Here is a 16,512-nt window from a genome sequence, read left to right on the forward strand (position 1 = left end):
TTAGGATTTTGACAGCATTTTTTAATTACAATTGCTTATTTGTATAAGTTGTGCCTTTGTCATATAAATATGAAAATACATTCTCAGAGTAAGGACTTGGATTCAATTAAATTTCCAGTTTTTCTTAAATGTTCTTATAGTAAGCTGTCTGCCCTTACAAAATGAGATATAAAGAAAGTTCTAGTTTGTGAAACTGAGAGAAAAAAACAATGTTCTCATTTAAAAATTCTATCTTAGAAGTTAGTGTTAAATACAGAGCCATCTTTCAAGAAGAGTGATCACATTCACTTTGCCATAGCACAAGCTCAGGGAAGAGTATGTTCTCTCTCTGAAAAATGTCCTGCTTCACAGTCAAAATTTTGAATAAAAAGCAATTTAAACATTTCTGAGGGAACATGGGAACCATCACTATAACCTGTGAATGTCCCAGTCAAACAAGAATGCTGAATTGCTTATAGCATACCAATTGTCAGGCACCTCAAAGAATTATTCTCAGGTTCAAACTTCACTGTATGCATTCAAGTATTTTAAAAGTTTTAAAAACTATTTTATTAAAATATCTTTCAATCCACTTCCTTTTTTCTCCCTTCTAATTGCAGAGAGCTCTACTGTTTGGGGCATCAAGATGAGAGTCAGTAGATCTTAATTTTGTTTCCATCATTACTATTTTTTGCTTTGAATTTCACACTGATAAAAATAAATTCTTTATTAAGCTTCAGGATTTATTGATGGAAATACATATTCACAGAAACCAATGAGACTAATTTTGGTTGCTGGCTCCCAAGAAAACTCTAAGTTATGTAGATATCCTAGAACAAATTTGAGACCTAAAACCAAACCAAAGCTGTAAGTGGAATAGGTTCACCATTGCAGTATATCCCGTCAACAAGCAGTTACATTTTACTCATGGAAGCCTTGAGCTGAAATTCCTGCCAAAAACCTGACAGAGAGCAATTTGGGGTCTTCTATACTCATTGGACTTGGGGCATAAATGACCTTCTCAGAGGAAAGTACACACAGAAGAACTGATGGAACTGGCATGTTGTGCTGATGCTGGAGAGCCTCTGAGACAAAGGGAATCTCATTCAGTACCAGTGCCACTCCCAAAAATTACCTCCGAGTGTTCTCATTCTGTACAGGCAGAGGAAGAGGGTATGGGGTGCTTTGGGCACCTAGCAGATGTCAGAGCTGCAAGTTGCATTTTCTGTTGTCTAGCTCCATGTACAATCTGCACTGCATAATGATTTCAATTAATTCCCTTCTGGACAGCTGATTTTTCCAACATGGCAAGTTTACTCAAAATTATGAATTTCTGTAAGTGAAAGGGTTTTCATGAGTAAGGCACAGCAATACTAAGTTTTATAACTCATATGTTTCCCTTCTATAAAAGTCTTCTGCTTGTGAGTATTGAATAAAATTTTCACACAATTACACTTCATAATGAGATTATTAAGTCAGGGACACTTACTCCTGGTAGGTTTGATCTTATTTTTATCTCTATTATTTAATTTTTTTCTTTCTTCTTGTCTACTGTTTCTCCAATATCCTTGTGACACAAAATGACATGGGCTATACAACATAAATTATAATGGATTGCTGATGAAAATGCATTGATGAGAATCGGGGTATATTGAGAAGCTGTACAATTAAGAACTTTAAAGCCCAACAGTGAAGTTCTGAAGGCCATCAGAGCATTGAAGATAGAGATGTCACACCATGGTGTTATCAGGGAGGCTGCAAAGGTACTTGTCCATGCTGGCTGTTCTGTGAGGGCCATGAGGTCAAACTGCCTTGATGAGGGGGATGAGGATGCTTTGAGGTTACGGAACACCCATTTATTTTACTGTGAGAATCTCAGGTGCCAGTTGCAAATATTAATTTGAATCACTTTTGAAATTCTGTGAGAATCCTACAGAACTGCTTCCTACCTTTGTTGACACTGTTTCCAAAACATTAATTGGGACTCCTTTGGTTCTTTTAGGCAGTATGGGAAAGCATCACAGAAAATTCTTCAGGATGTACTGTTTAATTTTAGCACACACATTGCATGCCAAAGTTGTTTATGTATGTGGTTAGCACAGCAATAGAGAGGGGGAAAAAAGACAAAAACCCCAACAAAAACCCCAAACCAGAAAGTCAGTTGCAATGAACGGCAGTTCAGCTTGTTCTTATTTGTGGTGAATTTTTTTGCTGGTAATTATTTTGGAAAAAACCCCAGTCTTTAACTACAATCCCATCTACTCTGAAGTTAAATATTCAGCAGTGCTTACTAGTGACCTAACATTATCACTAAAAAGCATAAGTATTACTGGCAGTTAATAATGTTCAAATAGTATATGGTTTAGCCTGTTCTGAGAGTTAAGATGATATTGTGTAAAAAGCTTGCAGATATATATCCAACTCAAGCAAATTCCCAGCAATGCACTGACAGACACAGGAAATCTTGCAGAAAATGATCAGAGTACAGACTAGGCAGTATTTTATTCCTGCCCTTGTTGAACAAAGTATTTTAAACATGTGAAATGCTTTTTTTTCAAAGGAGCGTTTTTGAAATCTGAAAGTTCTACTATTAAAACTCTCCTTTCCATTCTGAAGTTACATGTTTCCTGGATCTCTAGGACTTTCTAAAAATTTTCAGTTTTCACAAAACATTATATTTGGGTAGCATTTTTAAGGTAAAAATAGCATCAGCTTGAATGAACTAAAATAACAAAAGCCAGTGCTCTGTGTGTGTGTGGGTGTGGGTGTGACTAGAATTCTTTTTATTGCATGAGACATATACTTTTTAATGGAAAAATATTCCTATTCCTCAATCCAACCAAAACAAAGAGCTCCCTTGTGTCAATGACTTTAACTAACAGCAAATCTTCTGTTCCCTCAAGGCAAACAATCAGGTAGCTCTGACACCTGCAGCTACCGTAAACATTCACCTGAGAGGGAATCAAACTAGCGGGAGCCTGAGGAAATATAAATACAGTAAATGCATTAAAAATACTTCAGCTGGTGCTTAGAGATTGTGCAATCATGAAGTACTACTTTTTTCCAATAAAGCAAACCCCTATAACTCAGGGGTTTAAAAGTTAGCCTACTGTGGGGTTGGAGCAATTATCAGATACACTTAGGAGAAGAGGTGAAATATGGATTAAAAAACCATGTTCATACACCAAACTATTTGAAGGTACAACAAATGCCTAGGATGACAATTCCTTTTAAGATCTGCTGGCATACTTTACAGAATGCCAGCTAGATGTACATCTAGCACATTTTTTAAAGAAACATAGATTTTTCTGTAGAATTGGAAATGGGCTCTATCCATATGTGATTTTATAATTTGTGCTGGTCTTTTTAAAAAGAAATCACAAATTCATGCTGACAGACAAAAAGTAAAATTCTCAAAGGTACGAGCATGCTTAGAATTCCAATTGTCTAAATGTTCTTTATAATTGATGTTTTTTTGTCAATTCCTCTATATTTAACAAATTTCCAAAGGGTCCATATGGGATTCAAATTGTGTTCTGCTACACAGACTGTTACTTGCTCAAGTTCCCTACCATTTTTACAAAAATACTCTCAATATTTTTCTCCCCAGTGCAGTTTTGTGAACTTGAACATGTATCTTTTTTAGTCATGGGCCAAAATAATGCCAATACATACTATACCCCTACATATCATTGCACAAAATCACTGTGAAAAATGAGAAAATGGTCAAAAGAAAATTTTAATCTGAATTTATGAAACTATTCCTCTGTGACAGGGAAATAATCAGGCCTACCAGTTGTAGAAAAACCTCTGAAGTCAGTAACAATTATGTAGTTTGTGAAAATCTTGATGTTCATGAAGCTGCTCTTGAAGCATCTCCTCCAGCTTTTCACCATTCATTGTTACTTTCTCCCTTCTTCTCTAACATAAATTCAAGAAAGAAGAAACAAAATCAGAAACAGTTGTAAAACATAATTATGGTTTTTTCATTCTGCTACTAATTGACAAAAGTATGACAAATTTATGAATGTGATTACATTAACTGGAGAAGAAACAGTGGACTTGATCTAGAAGTTCTGTTCCAAGTCTAGATCCTATTTTCTGTGCAGGACAGTACTGCAATGGCGGCTTTTGCCATGTACCATTTAAGACCCTAACTCTTTTATTAGGTTTAGGTACTTTTTCGAAGCTTTAGCCTAGGTACAGTACTGAGTATATGGCAAGAATTGTAGAATAAGAATAGTAGTAATAACATAGTGTGTAAGTAATTCATTCACACAGTTCAGGTCAATAGAGCTTTGATAGACTAAACAACTGTTACAGGATATCAAAATATCAAATCAGTGAGACAGATGAGTCAGAGTTTCTCCCAAGGCAGAACGCATGAAGAACCAATTTCAGTGCCAGGCAGCCAGGAGACATAATGTATCCCACATTTAGATTAGGATGTATGATCAGTATTATATAAATAATTTTTTTTTATAATTCAGATAATAATTTTAAGAGTCTTGGTATTAAGACTGCACTCCTTTTCCCTTGAATAAATGTACAAGCAAGTTCTTACATGTATAAATTCAAACTCTTCTTCAGACTTTAGTTTTATTTTGTATTACATATGATCATTTGTATCGATTTAATATTACAGTATGAATTCAGCACAGGGCATGTATTATCTTCATGGCATTAACTGACCAATTAAGTTATTACGATTGTTATTGGGAATGCTTATGCTCTCTGAGCACTTTCTCTAAAGCCTCCCAGCTCCACAGAGAGTGTTTAGGGGTCAGCAATGGATATGGACCCTCCAACACCCAAGGAAATTGATTCAGAACTGCTTTTGTGCATCTCTGTGTGTTTCAGTCTTGCACCATATAAGCACAGTCTCATTGTCAATATATTAAAAAGACAGAATACTGGAAGTTAACATCTGCTAATTACATTGGCAGATACCACTATTAAATATTATTTGAAAATGAAAAGTTAAGGGCTTTTTTCAGTATCTGCAGGTTACAAAACAGCACACTGACAGAGAAGTCTCTGAATTAACAGAGACACTGAATCAGTCATCAGTAAGAACTGTATTGACTTCTACTTATAGAGAGCTCTGCAGATATTCTTCTAGAAAACGGTTCTTACTTAGAGGTTAAGGTAGTCAACTTTGTAAGGAACCAATATTAAAAGTTTTAAACATGCATAATATGTTTTTATGAAAAATACCATCAATATTAGTATATATATATTTACATAAATATATTTATAGATAAATACATTTATTTTTTATATATATATTAGAATAGCTATAAACCATTGTGGAAGTGCACATAGAACATTTTGAAAGATTAGGATGCAAATTTCTGAGAGTAGAGTAATAGGATCATTTGCTGTAAGAATGTTGTTTGCTGAATGTTGTTTACATATCCATAAAAGAGCTGCAGCAGACAATAATTTCTTTCCTGACTGTTGATCAGACTTGGAAGCCAAACTGCAGGAACATTCCAGCATGCAGAATGGCCAAGGAACAAAGTTAAGAGTTAGCTATATTGAAATGAAAGATATGTCCAAATTGTGCTAATAGCAAAGTAAGACAGAGTATTTATAAACCTGTTGGACCTTCTCTCCAGCAGGCTTGTCACATTAGTGGTGGTGGTCTTTATTCTCCACGGTAGCATTCAGTTGTAAAGTCAGATGAAGCTGGATTCAAACAAGGTCATTCATCCATATGATGCAGTCTGCTGGGATAATTTTGCCATAGGTTGCATCTGGACTGTTTTATCTTCTTTCCGTACACTCACCATTGTGTATAATATATTAATTTATATCACACATAATACTAGAAAAATTAATTAATGTTTCCCAGGCAACAGCCTAACCATTCCAGTTAATCATTACCTTCAAAGTGAAAATAGTCTGAACTGTTTAGATATAGGATCAACTTTGTATTATTTATTGGAAAAAAAACTCAAAAGCTACCTCCCAAAATTCTGCTCCTGAACCTGTTAAAGGGTCACTGGGATGTTATCAGTGCCATCAGCAAGATTAATAGCATGAGTGAGAGAAGTGATTCAAATTCCTGAATGCTTTAGACAGCTCTGAATATTTGAAACATCTGCACAGGGCTTGCAGCTACTGGACCTATGAGAGAACTGCACTCTTCTGGAGCAATAGCTGGAATGCAGGTGGGATATCCTGCTGATCTTTCCTCAGGCTTCTGGCTTTCACCTGATAAACACTGATAACATATTTCCGGTTACAAGAAGAAAAAAGGGAAATATGCATTCATCTGCAATATTTTGCATTTCACTTTCCAGGTGAAATGTATTTAATAACCTCAAAAACAAGTTAATTGTACTAATTTTTATGCATCATTAGTTTAACACAGGCAATTTTAAATTTGTCCCAGATAGTGCTTTTATTCTTTGATGGATGTTCTATAAGAAGCAGAACTGCACAAACATGTGAGATGGAAAGTAATTCTCTAGTTGAATGTACTTTCTTTGGGAGGTTGGACTAGATGACCTCCAGAAATCCCTTCCAACGTAAATTAATTATAAAATGTAGATACAGTTTTTAAAAAATACCCTTGTGGAAAAGCCATACAGCACAGTACCTTTTCTAACATCATAGGCAAAGAATAACTGAATTCTGAAGATTATTAACTTTGGTGAATAAAAACATCACATATTAGGCATTGGTTTTTAGTATATTTCATCTACAACAACAGGTTAAGTTACAAAGAGCTATTGTGCTATTGGTTTTTCAGTAAAGTACTGTCAAAATCACTGAGAAGTAAAAAAAATGGCAGAATGATTTAGCACATCAAATCATAATTGTCCAAGTGTCAGTTGCTAGACTGTGATAAAACTCTTCCACAGAAGAGTTTTCCCCAGAGATGGTGAAGCATGTGGATGGAACAAGACAGCATCCAACAGAGACATGTCACATTTTAAATCAGGCTTAATCTGAATTTCATTGTCCCTACCAAATCTGTGTTTCTATAATGTGGTCTCTAAAGCAATACAATGACAATCTCCTATATCCTTGGTGTGTGGCTGAAGCACGGACACACCAGGAGGCCTCTGAAGTAGAGAACAAAATGTGTCACTTCCCAAAGCACCTGTAGCCTGATGATTTACAAAATCAGTAACCTCCAGTTCTGCCTGATCACCTTTGCCAGTAAAAGCAGATGTCTGTGCTTTCCCCTATTTCTATGTTCTGTTTTCACATATACTATAAGGTCACATTGTCTTGTTGCAACTACTTATCTGCACATAAGCACATTTTTACTACATAAATATGAGAAGTTTTTTTGAAAAATATGTATAACAAATCAGTCATTATTCTGAATAACCCAAAGGAAAAATGATTGTTCATTTATGGACAGGAATTCAGGAATAGTAATAAATAAGTGATAGGCTATATATTTTGGGAAAAAAAAGCAATACCAAGACAATGTAAAATATGGTGACAGTTCAGTCTGAATAAAAAAAAGTATTCATTTTCTGCCCAAGTTCCTTTAAACTCATTGGGAATTTTAAGAGTCAATTTGCAAATGCAGAAAGAAATAGATATTAAACTCTATTGAATTTGAGGCAGTCTCTATTTAATCATCCAGATTAAGTCTGTAGCTACCAGTTGCTAATAGAGACAAGCACCTCAGAACTCCAAAACATATCAAAAAAACCCTTCACCTCATGTACATCACACCTCTGTGAGGGAATACAACAAAATAGCTTCCAGAGTTTCCCTCTCTCTCTCTCTCTCTTTTCCTATATTTAATGACTGAATTTTCTTGTCCTATCACGTTAATTGGACTAGCTGAGAAGCAATTTTTTATTATTAAACATGACTTTAATAACTACCTCACCTTTCACAATTCTAAACTGGTAGCTTTACCTTGTTGATTGAAAACACTGAACTTGAATGTAATGAAAAAATACAGAACTCATACCAGTTTCTTCTTCTCCTTCTTTTCATGATTTTAAATACCCTAGAGATATTTTAAGAAGCTAAAATAAGGGATTAAAGCAATTCCTCTTGTCAGTTTTGTACCTTTAACATGTCTAGTTTTCTTATTTGAGGTTTCTATTTGTTTAAAGCTACCTAGCTGAAATGGAAGCCACCCACAGAATTTTTTCCATGAAAATTAGATATTTGCAATATAATACTTGTACTGTAGTTCTATTCCTCCATCATACACACTACATCTAGTTTCAGTGGTCTGAACAAGCAGAGGCATGCACATAATTAATTCCATGAGGGACAGCTTATTCATATATTTGCACACACAACTCTTGTTCTTTGTATATCAGTTACACATAATTTACAATGACTATTTCTGCTAACTTGAGTACTCGGTGTAAATTAAATTCTAAATAAAGCTCCAAGTTTTCAGACATATTTTTGTTGCAGCTTGATCAAACATTTTCTTTTGTCCTACTTGCACATGAGTGCGTGCACACACACACACTGGAAATGGCTTTTTCTATTCTTCAGCTTGTGCTATGCAGTAAAATGGTTATAAAAATAGCAACATGGCAACAGTTGCTTGCACATGTGGATGTCATAAACATTTTGTGTTCCTTTACAGCCAAACTCAATCCAAAGCACTGTCGCAGCAGTGGGCCCACTCCAGGAGCCGGCACGGGAGAGGGGCTCTCAGGCACCAAGGTGATTTGCAAGTTACAAGGGAGTAATACATACGGTGTGAATTAGCTGTAAATTAAAGGCACAAATGTTTTCTTTATGAGTGACATGTATTTTGAAGGAATTTCTTCACAGAAAGGGTGATTAGACATTGGAATGGACTGCCCAGGGATGTGGTGGAGTCTCAGTCCCCGAAGATTTTTAAGGAAAGACAAGATGTGGCACTTAGTGCTATGGTCTAGTGGGCATGGTGGGTTTTGGTCATAGGCTGGGCTCAGTGATCTCAGAGGTCTCTTCCAACCTAATTAATTCTGTGATATACATACATAGACATAGGATCTGTGCTTAAAAATAAAGAAACCATAGGATATAGTTTAAAAAAAATTAAAGCAAGCAAGCACACTTTTTCTGGGTTGTGAGCAAATATGATCCACTAGACATCCCAGAGGTATCAGAGGTCTCTCCCACTTCCTCCTACCCACTGCCCGCCAGGGTCTCTTGCTGGCCCACCCAGGACCCCTCCCCGAGTCCTGGCTCCTGGTGTGGGTACCCCTTGCCTGCTATCGAGTTCCTTCCCTAGCACGAAGCCCTGTCTTGATCCACACCCAGGCTGGGGCTCCTGTTTCAGTGTTACATCATTTCTACTGCGTCCAGTTCTGGGACCATCAGTTCAGGAAGGACATTGAGATGCTGCAGCATGTCCAGAGAAGGGCAAGTGAGGTGGGGAAGAGTCTGGAGCATAAGTCTTATGAGAAGTGGCTGAGGGAGCTGGGGTTGTTTAGCCTGGAGGAAAGGAGGCTCAGGGGAGACCTTACCGTTCTCTACAATTCCCTGAAAGGAGGCTGTAGCCAGGTGGGGGTCAGTCTCTTCTCCCAGGCAACCAGTGACAGGACTAGAGGACATAGTGTCAAGCTGTGCCAGAGGAAAACAAAATTTCTTCACAAAAATGGGTCATTAGACCTCCCCACCCGGGGAGGTGGTGGAGTCACCGTCCCCGGAGATGTTTAAGGAAAGACTAGTTGTGGCACTCAGTGGCATGACCTAGGTGAGGCGATGGTGATCAGTCATAGGCTGGATTTTATGATCTCAGAGGTACTTTCTTAAACCGATTCCGTGATTCTAGGGGCGTGCTGGGGGCCCTGGCCCCGAAATCCCACTCCAGCCCGGCCCGGCCGCGTGCGGCCCGCCCGGCCCAGCGCAGCTCAGCCCGCGTCTCGCGACCCCGCCCTGCGGCCGCCCACAGCGCGGCTCTAACATGGCGGCGGCCGCCGCGCCCGGCGGGCAGGTGAGCGGGCGCGGCCCCTCCTCTCCCCTCGGCCCGCCCCGCCCGGAATGGCGGTCGCCCCGGCCGAGGCCCGTTCCGTCGCACCGGCGCGGCCCCAGCGGCCTGGGCCTCGCCCTATCGCTCTGCTCGGCACCGCCACCGCCCCCCGAGGCGAGGCGCGCTCCGGCCTTCCCCGCCCGGCCCCGGGGCGGCAGTGAGCGGCTCGGATCCTCCGAGAGAGCCGGGGCAGCCCTTCCTGTCCTTCCTAGGCAGCGGCTGAGCACGCCTGAGCCCTGCGGGCCCCGCCGGGGTCGCGCAGAGAGCGGCGCAGAGCCGGGGCTGGCAGGGACGGGGCTCCAGGGTGGGGAGAAGATGAGATCTCCTATAACGGAGTATGCGAAATACGAATCTTTGAGCACAGCCTTCCTACCTGGGGCATGCGACCCCCGGGTTGGTGCTCTCTGCCGTAGGTGTGCCTTCCCCATTGTCACTTCGCCACTCCCCATCGGTGTGTCCCGCAGTGCCGAGGTCTGACAGCCGCACACCTGCGGTGTCTCACAGCTGCTTTTCTCTAGAGATCACTTGGTGTTCCATGGGCAGATTTTGCACGTCTAGTAACAAAACTATGGCCATTTGTTCGAGACCTTTGTTCTTCCCGGCATCTGCAGTTGACAGCTGGCCGTGCCGAGTTCCGGGCAAAAGGCAGACACCCCTTCGTGTGTGCCTGGCTGCCTCTGGCCGGAGTGCCACAGGTCCCACACATTTGCAAGTTCTTTTGTGTGGGTTTAGTACACCCAGAACACGCTGGAGTGGTTGTGCAGCCAATACAGGCCACTGTCGACATGCCTGTCAGTGTTTCCAAGCCATATTGTGCTTGTGAAGTTGTATCAATTTTGTATCAATTTTGTAGTGGTCATAATGATGTTGGGCAAAATAGCTCATGTATTAAACCCATTTCTTCTGATACGCATTTTAGTTTTTATCAACCACTAGTAAGAGAGATCCACAATTCTTACGTTAATGGGTTTTGTTGCTTTTGCAAGTTATGACACATCAGTAATACACTCTGAAAATAAAAATCGTGTCTGCATTTTTCAATGTTAAATGTACAAGCAGAGTTTTCTAGATGTGTAGTTTTAAAAGGTCATGTGCGTAGTTTTAAAGTAAAGCTGCATAAAATAAAGTTGCAACTGTAATGCACAGTAAGCAGTTTCCTTGTTCATCACAAGTACTGGGTTAGCTGACCTGAGTGAGAAGCCCATTCTCCGGTTAACATACATTAATTTCTCACATCATGTCTACCAACTATGATTCTCCACAGAAAAAAAGAAAATTATTGTAAGTGTAGCCTAATCACCAGACTAATTTTATCAATTTAAAATAGAGACTGGAAATGTAACACCTCTTTATCTCTCTTAGACTATGTTACAGTTTGCTGTAATAAGGTGCTGTGATACATGTGTTAATTTTGGTCTGCATGTTACTTTAAACGCTGAGTTTACATATGTTACAATGTAATGAATCCATAGTGATGCAGCATATTATACTGACAAATGTACTGTGTACTATCAGGCAATAGAAAAACAGCTGAAGATTTGTGGCTATAAGAGCAATGTAGATGTCGTAGCACTGTATCTGGCTAAACAGTAAGTAAAATATTTCTTGTTTTGACTTTTACTAGAAGTAGAACATGCAGTAAATGGAAATCTTTCACAGTGTGTTCTGTATCAGGAACTCTCTGAACATTGTTTATATGAGAAATACCAGTAAATCATATTCTTACATAGTCCATACATGTTGTGAATAAAGACATGGTAAAGGTGCACATACACACAGCAGCACTGTGCTCACAGCTAACAGCCCTAGATACACAATCTGTCTCCAGCAACCCAGAGCTGCTTGAGAGTCTGTGAGTTCACAGAGTTGTACATGAATTTCTGCCGTGGGGAGCAGAGGTGTAAGAGCTGATGGGCTGATCTCTGCCTGTTCTAACAGGCTCATAAAGCTGGGTGGAAGAAGTATCAAGGAGGCAAATGAAAGAAAATGGGACCTGCCCAGTCTAGGATCTGCCAAATTTCTGAAGAAATGTGTTACTGCAATGGCAAAATTCAGTGGTACCACCTTTAAAATTACCTGCATCTGTACTGCTAAGAACTGAAGGGAGGGCAGGGCAACATGAAGTGAATACAAGCACAAGAACACGTTTTGGGCAGGCAGTACTGATGAGAGAGCTGATCTCCTCTGAGAGCTTAATGAAACAGCTTGAGATGTAGGGCAGATGAGGAGAAGACGTGCTAAGTGAAGGAAGGCAAACTTTCATGAACCTGTGGGTGATCTAGGTTGATAGAGGTGTATGTTGTAGTATGAACATGCTGAGAGGCTGCCATAGAGGGATGGATACATGACAGGACATACTTCAAAGTTTTGGGAAAGCGTGCTTTGAATTTCTGGCCAGGGCACAATTCCAAGTGTTGCATACCAGTCTGCAGCCTCACAACTGCATCCACTGCTCACGTGGTTGATAGCATATAGAAAAACTAATGTAGTTTAATCATTCAGGGACAAGGTTTTCAAGGTCTTTTGGTCCAGAGTGAAAATAAAAGTCTTAAGGGATTAAGGGATTTCAGTGTTGTCTAGTCTGTTTTTAGTGGAAATTATATGGTCTTGAAAATCTAAATGTGCTCACTTATATGTTTAAATTCCTTATCACATCTTGTGATTTACATCAAGAAAGTATTTGATGCTTTGTGAGGTAAAACATGCAGTTACTGGCAAATTTTTTAAAATGTGCATTTTAGAAAGAAGAAAAAGAGTAAAATTTAAGGGAGAAATTCCCATAATGAGAAAATTACAAGGTGCATACATACATACTTTCAAAACAATACAATTATCAATACCACATATGTAAAGAATTAAGACTGTGTGTACAGTCTTAATTGTTGTATTTTCTGTTTTTAAATGCTTAAATGTGTGCCCTCACTGTCTTTCAAGTATTTTTTTGGTATAGAATAAAAAGAAATGCTCACATGGCAGATACATAAGTGATCTGTCTTCCCATTAAACCATTTTGGTAAAGATGATGCAAGATGGATTATTTCATGATTGGATAGAAGTGAGCTCCTTTTATTCTGTATCAGTTTATATAAACTTGAATCCCAGCCAAGCTCAGTATCAGATCATGCCTCCTTTAGTGTTGGTTTGGCATATTTTTTTGCTAGCTGAAATAAGAAAATGGAAAAAAAAATCAATCAAATAAGAGGGAATGAGTTTATATTTTTAAATCACTACTACTAAAGGGACAAGAAACAATGTATTTTGGACACTGAAAGCTGTCATCCCAGGAAAACTGATTAACTTAGCAGTAGGTAGAAAAAGAGTGCTGCAGGCCAAAAAGGATCAGTTTATAAAAGACATACAAAGTCTGGAAGGCAGAAAAGGACAGGCTCTTTTAAAATGTTAGAGGAATTAAGCTCTACCTGGGGCAAATTAAATGCCTTAATATGAAAAAAAAAAAAAAAAAAAAAAAAACCAAAAAAAAAAAAACCAAAAAAAACAACAAACCAAAAAAAAGAGAAAAAACCCAAAAAAACCAAAGCAGCAAACCAAAACCAAAAAACCAACAGATTGAGGCTTGGAGATAGTCAAGATGAGGCTGTAACTAGACAGGGAGTAAAGCCAATTAAATGTAAAGCTGTAAACTAGTTGTAGAGTGGCAGTAACCAAGAATATAAGAAATTTTGGCTTTGCTACCTGAAATGTAGTTGAGGGATGCACAGGAGAATTAGATAGGAGCTCTGTAGGAGATCTGTATGTCCTGTCAACAGCTATCTGCTTGTCCCTGCTACTTGCAGTAATATCTTTTTCTGTTACTTGTGACAGCAGACACATTAAGTATCTATTGGCAGGATTAGTTTTTATGGCTCATCTGAGGAAGCCAAAGAAACAGTTTAAAGTAACAACATGAGAGGATAATCTGATTTTCAGTAATGCAAGAGACTAAAAATGCAGTGCCTCAACTTTGTAGGGTTTGCTCTTGACAGACTTTTCATTTGCAAAAGCAAGATGAGAAAAGGCATCCACCCTCCCTTTGTCTGTACCTGGAGGGTGTGTTGGAAAAAAAACCTACACATAAAAAGACAACATGGAAAGATAGAGACCAGACTTCACAGTTGGAAAACAAACACTCCTTTAGCCTGATGATGTGAGGTTAGTTTTTATCAGTCCTGTTACTTTCTGAAACACTGGCCTTCATCTTGCAACACATTAAAATCCACAAGAAAATTTTTATTATGTCAATTAAAAATTGTCAGGTAAAAGTAATCTATAATTTTTCTAGTGGAAATTAGGAACATTTATTTATAGCAATGAAAATAAAGAAGAACAGTTAGTTAAAATCACTTGGCAGCTCACTAATATTTTCTGGTCAGTAGGTAAATTTTTATTTATAGTACAATAGCAAGCTCAAAGTGCTAGATACACAATTAAACATAAAACCATACTAGCACGTGGGAGATCATTTCAGCCTCAGTGGATATACTAAGTTTCTATGAGAATAGGGCAGGAGTGGAAAAAAGGCAAAATTTCACAATATACACTAATATGAAAAATAATTTTAAAAATGCACATTGGCATGCTTGATGTCTGTCTTCTATTGGCTTCTCTGGCACTGTGGCTGGACAATCCCTGCTGCACCTTCAAAGTAGTTTTGCTTTTAGCTTCATGTCCCCAGGGTGCCAAACTTCTCCTCCTGTGTTCTGAGCAGGATTTCTGCAAAGTACATGTGACTCAGACTCATAACTCATGCTGTTACGGAAAGGCAATTAATGTATCACTTTTTTTGTTCCTGTTTCTTTACCACATGCTGCCTTGTTATGTTTGCAGGTGTGCAGAGTGCTTACACTGTCTCTGCCACCTTCTCTTTGTGTCTTTCTCTACCATAAATCCTAAAGAAGTGTGGCTTTCTAGTTCTTGTCTAATATTATTTATGGAAAATTAAAATATTTATCAAATTAGTAAACACTATTAATGTTAAGAAATGTGTTACCCTTTTTTTTTTTCTTCCATCAGAGGACTAAGAAGCATCCCAAGTCTTTCACAGTTTCGCAGATTAAAGTATTTGTGGATTAACAACAATAAGGTAATAAGATATTCCTTTAAAGAGCAGAACAATGCACCTATACTCCCTGATTATTATTTTGTAGTCTTTTCTAGCATAAAGTATTATATGTATTGTCAAATTAATAAATTATTTTTAATTTCCAGGCTAATTTAACTGTCAAATATAATAGATTTAAAGAAGAAAACGTTTTTTTTTGTTTTTTTTTACATTACAGAGTATAAGATAATGTATTTTCCTTTAGATTCACATCAGATTTATAAATTTTGTTTATTTAAGGAGCTGAGGTTTTGTGCTAATTCCTGAGCTCCCAGTGTGATTAGAGCGGGCAGTTCTTGGAACAGCCTGAGGGGTGATATGGCTGTAGGACAGGAGTGGATTGCAGGAAATGCATGACTCTTCTTCTTGCAGACATGCATAGTTTATTTCCTGGCAGGCTGGTGGTCGAGGTGATGCTCCTTTTTGATGTCATGCACACAAGAGTAACATAAAAGTCTGTGAAATGAACTTCTTCCTATGCACAGGAAGCAGCGCTGCAGTCTGGGGATGATAGGGTATGAATATTTTACTGTACAGTACTTTACATGACTTTCACAGTGAGCCCAAATTCTTCCATCTCCAGAATTGCTTGCTCAGGTAAATAAGTAGATCTGTGAGCAGCAGAAAAAAATAAATTTTCATTCCATGTCACTTCAGAGCACATGTATATCTGCTGCCCCAGGCTAGCATCAGTTATATGGCATCTTATGTCCAATTCATCAGAAGATCTTTACTTTACTAACTATTTTTGAAAAAAAACAAATATAGAGATATATTAAATTGTTAAACGAAAATCACAGGTATAATAGGGCTTTTCCTTGTATAGCTAAAGGACATTAAAAAGAAGTAATGACCTGATGACTAAGCAGAACTGATCTTGCTGATCAAAAAAGATAAATAAATTGGAGTTTTGCACAACTCTCACTTTCCTACGTAAGCAGTAACAAAGAACATTCTTTTGTTGTTCTATATAACTAGTATGGAGGAGTCATTCAGTGGCTTCTCATAGGAAAAGTCTTACTGAAATGCCTCAATAGGAGCAGCATATTTTTCTTCACTTAATAATTTTATCAGGAAAAAAAGCAAACTTCAGATGATTCTGAAAACAAAACTTGCCAAAAATAGGGAAAACCATTGCACAAGGGAGTGGAAAAAACTTCTGTGTTATGCTCTTCCTTACAGCTTTCAGATACTGTTAATACACAGAGCACAACACATTTATTTTGGAGTCAGTGGCAAAATTCAAGGACTGAAATAATTCCTTTCCTAACAAATTACTTTTCATCACAGAATTTGCAGAGTCAGTAATTAAATTCTGCTTGTTGTTCTTGCATTTAAACTGTAGGATAAAAACTTTATCACCATTAGTACTCTCAGTTCTCAATTATAAAGGACAGCTTGCTATCCTGCTGTAGATACTTTACCTTGCACTGGAGCCAAAAGTGTATTGGATCTGAGCTTCTCCAAACAA

The 16,512-nt window shown here is 38.2% G+C and overlaps 1 protein-coding gene and 1 long non-coding RNA gene across 6 annotated transcripts in view; one reads left to right on the top strand and one right to left on the bottom strand.

The window, feature by feature from the left end:
- Positions 1 to 9,790, bottom strand: LOC128798171 (uncharacterized). Of its 2 annotated transcripts, XR_008434343.1 has the most exons (3): positions 9,438 to 9,790; positions 3,773 to 3,900; positions 1 to 1,312 (listed from the first exon to the last, which is right to left on the bottom strand). It is a non-coding gene; the product is annotated as an uncharacterized LOC128798171 (long non-coding RNA). The 2 variants fall into 2 exon arrangements; XR_008434341.1 differs by lacking the exon at positions 1 to 1,312 and having other exon boundaries at positions 3,690 to 3,900.
- LRRC72 (leucine rich repeat containing 72) overlaps positions 9,181 to 16,512 on the top strand; it is an 18,882-nt gene continuing 11,550 nt past the window's right edge. For 3 of the 4 annotated variants that reach the window (XM_053961386.1, XM_053961402.1, XM_053961411.1), the window contains exons 1-3: positions 9,181 to 9,342; positions 11,459 to 11,532; positions 14,954 to 15,023. In XM_053961386.1, coding sequence (XP_053817361.1) covers positions 9,310 to 9,342; positions 11,459 to 11,532; positions 14,954 to 15,023 — 177 coding nt within the window. In that variant the 5' untranslated portion in view covers positions 9,181 to 9,309. Of the gene's footprint in view, positions 9,343 to 9,799; positions 9,908 to 11,458; positions 11,533 to 14,953; positions 15,024 to 16,512 lie in introns of those variants that run through there. The other variant, XM_053961394.1, reaches the window with a different exon arrangement.

Source organism: Vidua chalybeata, chromosome 1 (assembly GCF_026979565.1).
Source record: "Vidua chalybeata isolate OUT-0048 chromosome 1, bVidCha1 merged haplotype, whole genome shotgun sequence".
Classification (NCBI taxonomy): domain Eukaryota; kingdom Metazoa; phylum Chordata; class Aves; order Passeriformes; family Viduidae; genus Vidua; species Vidua chalybeata.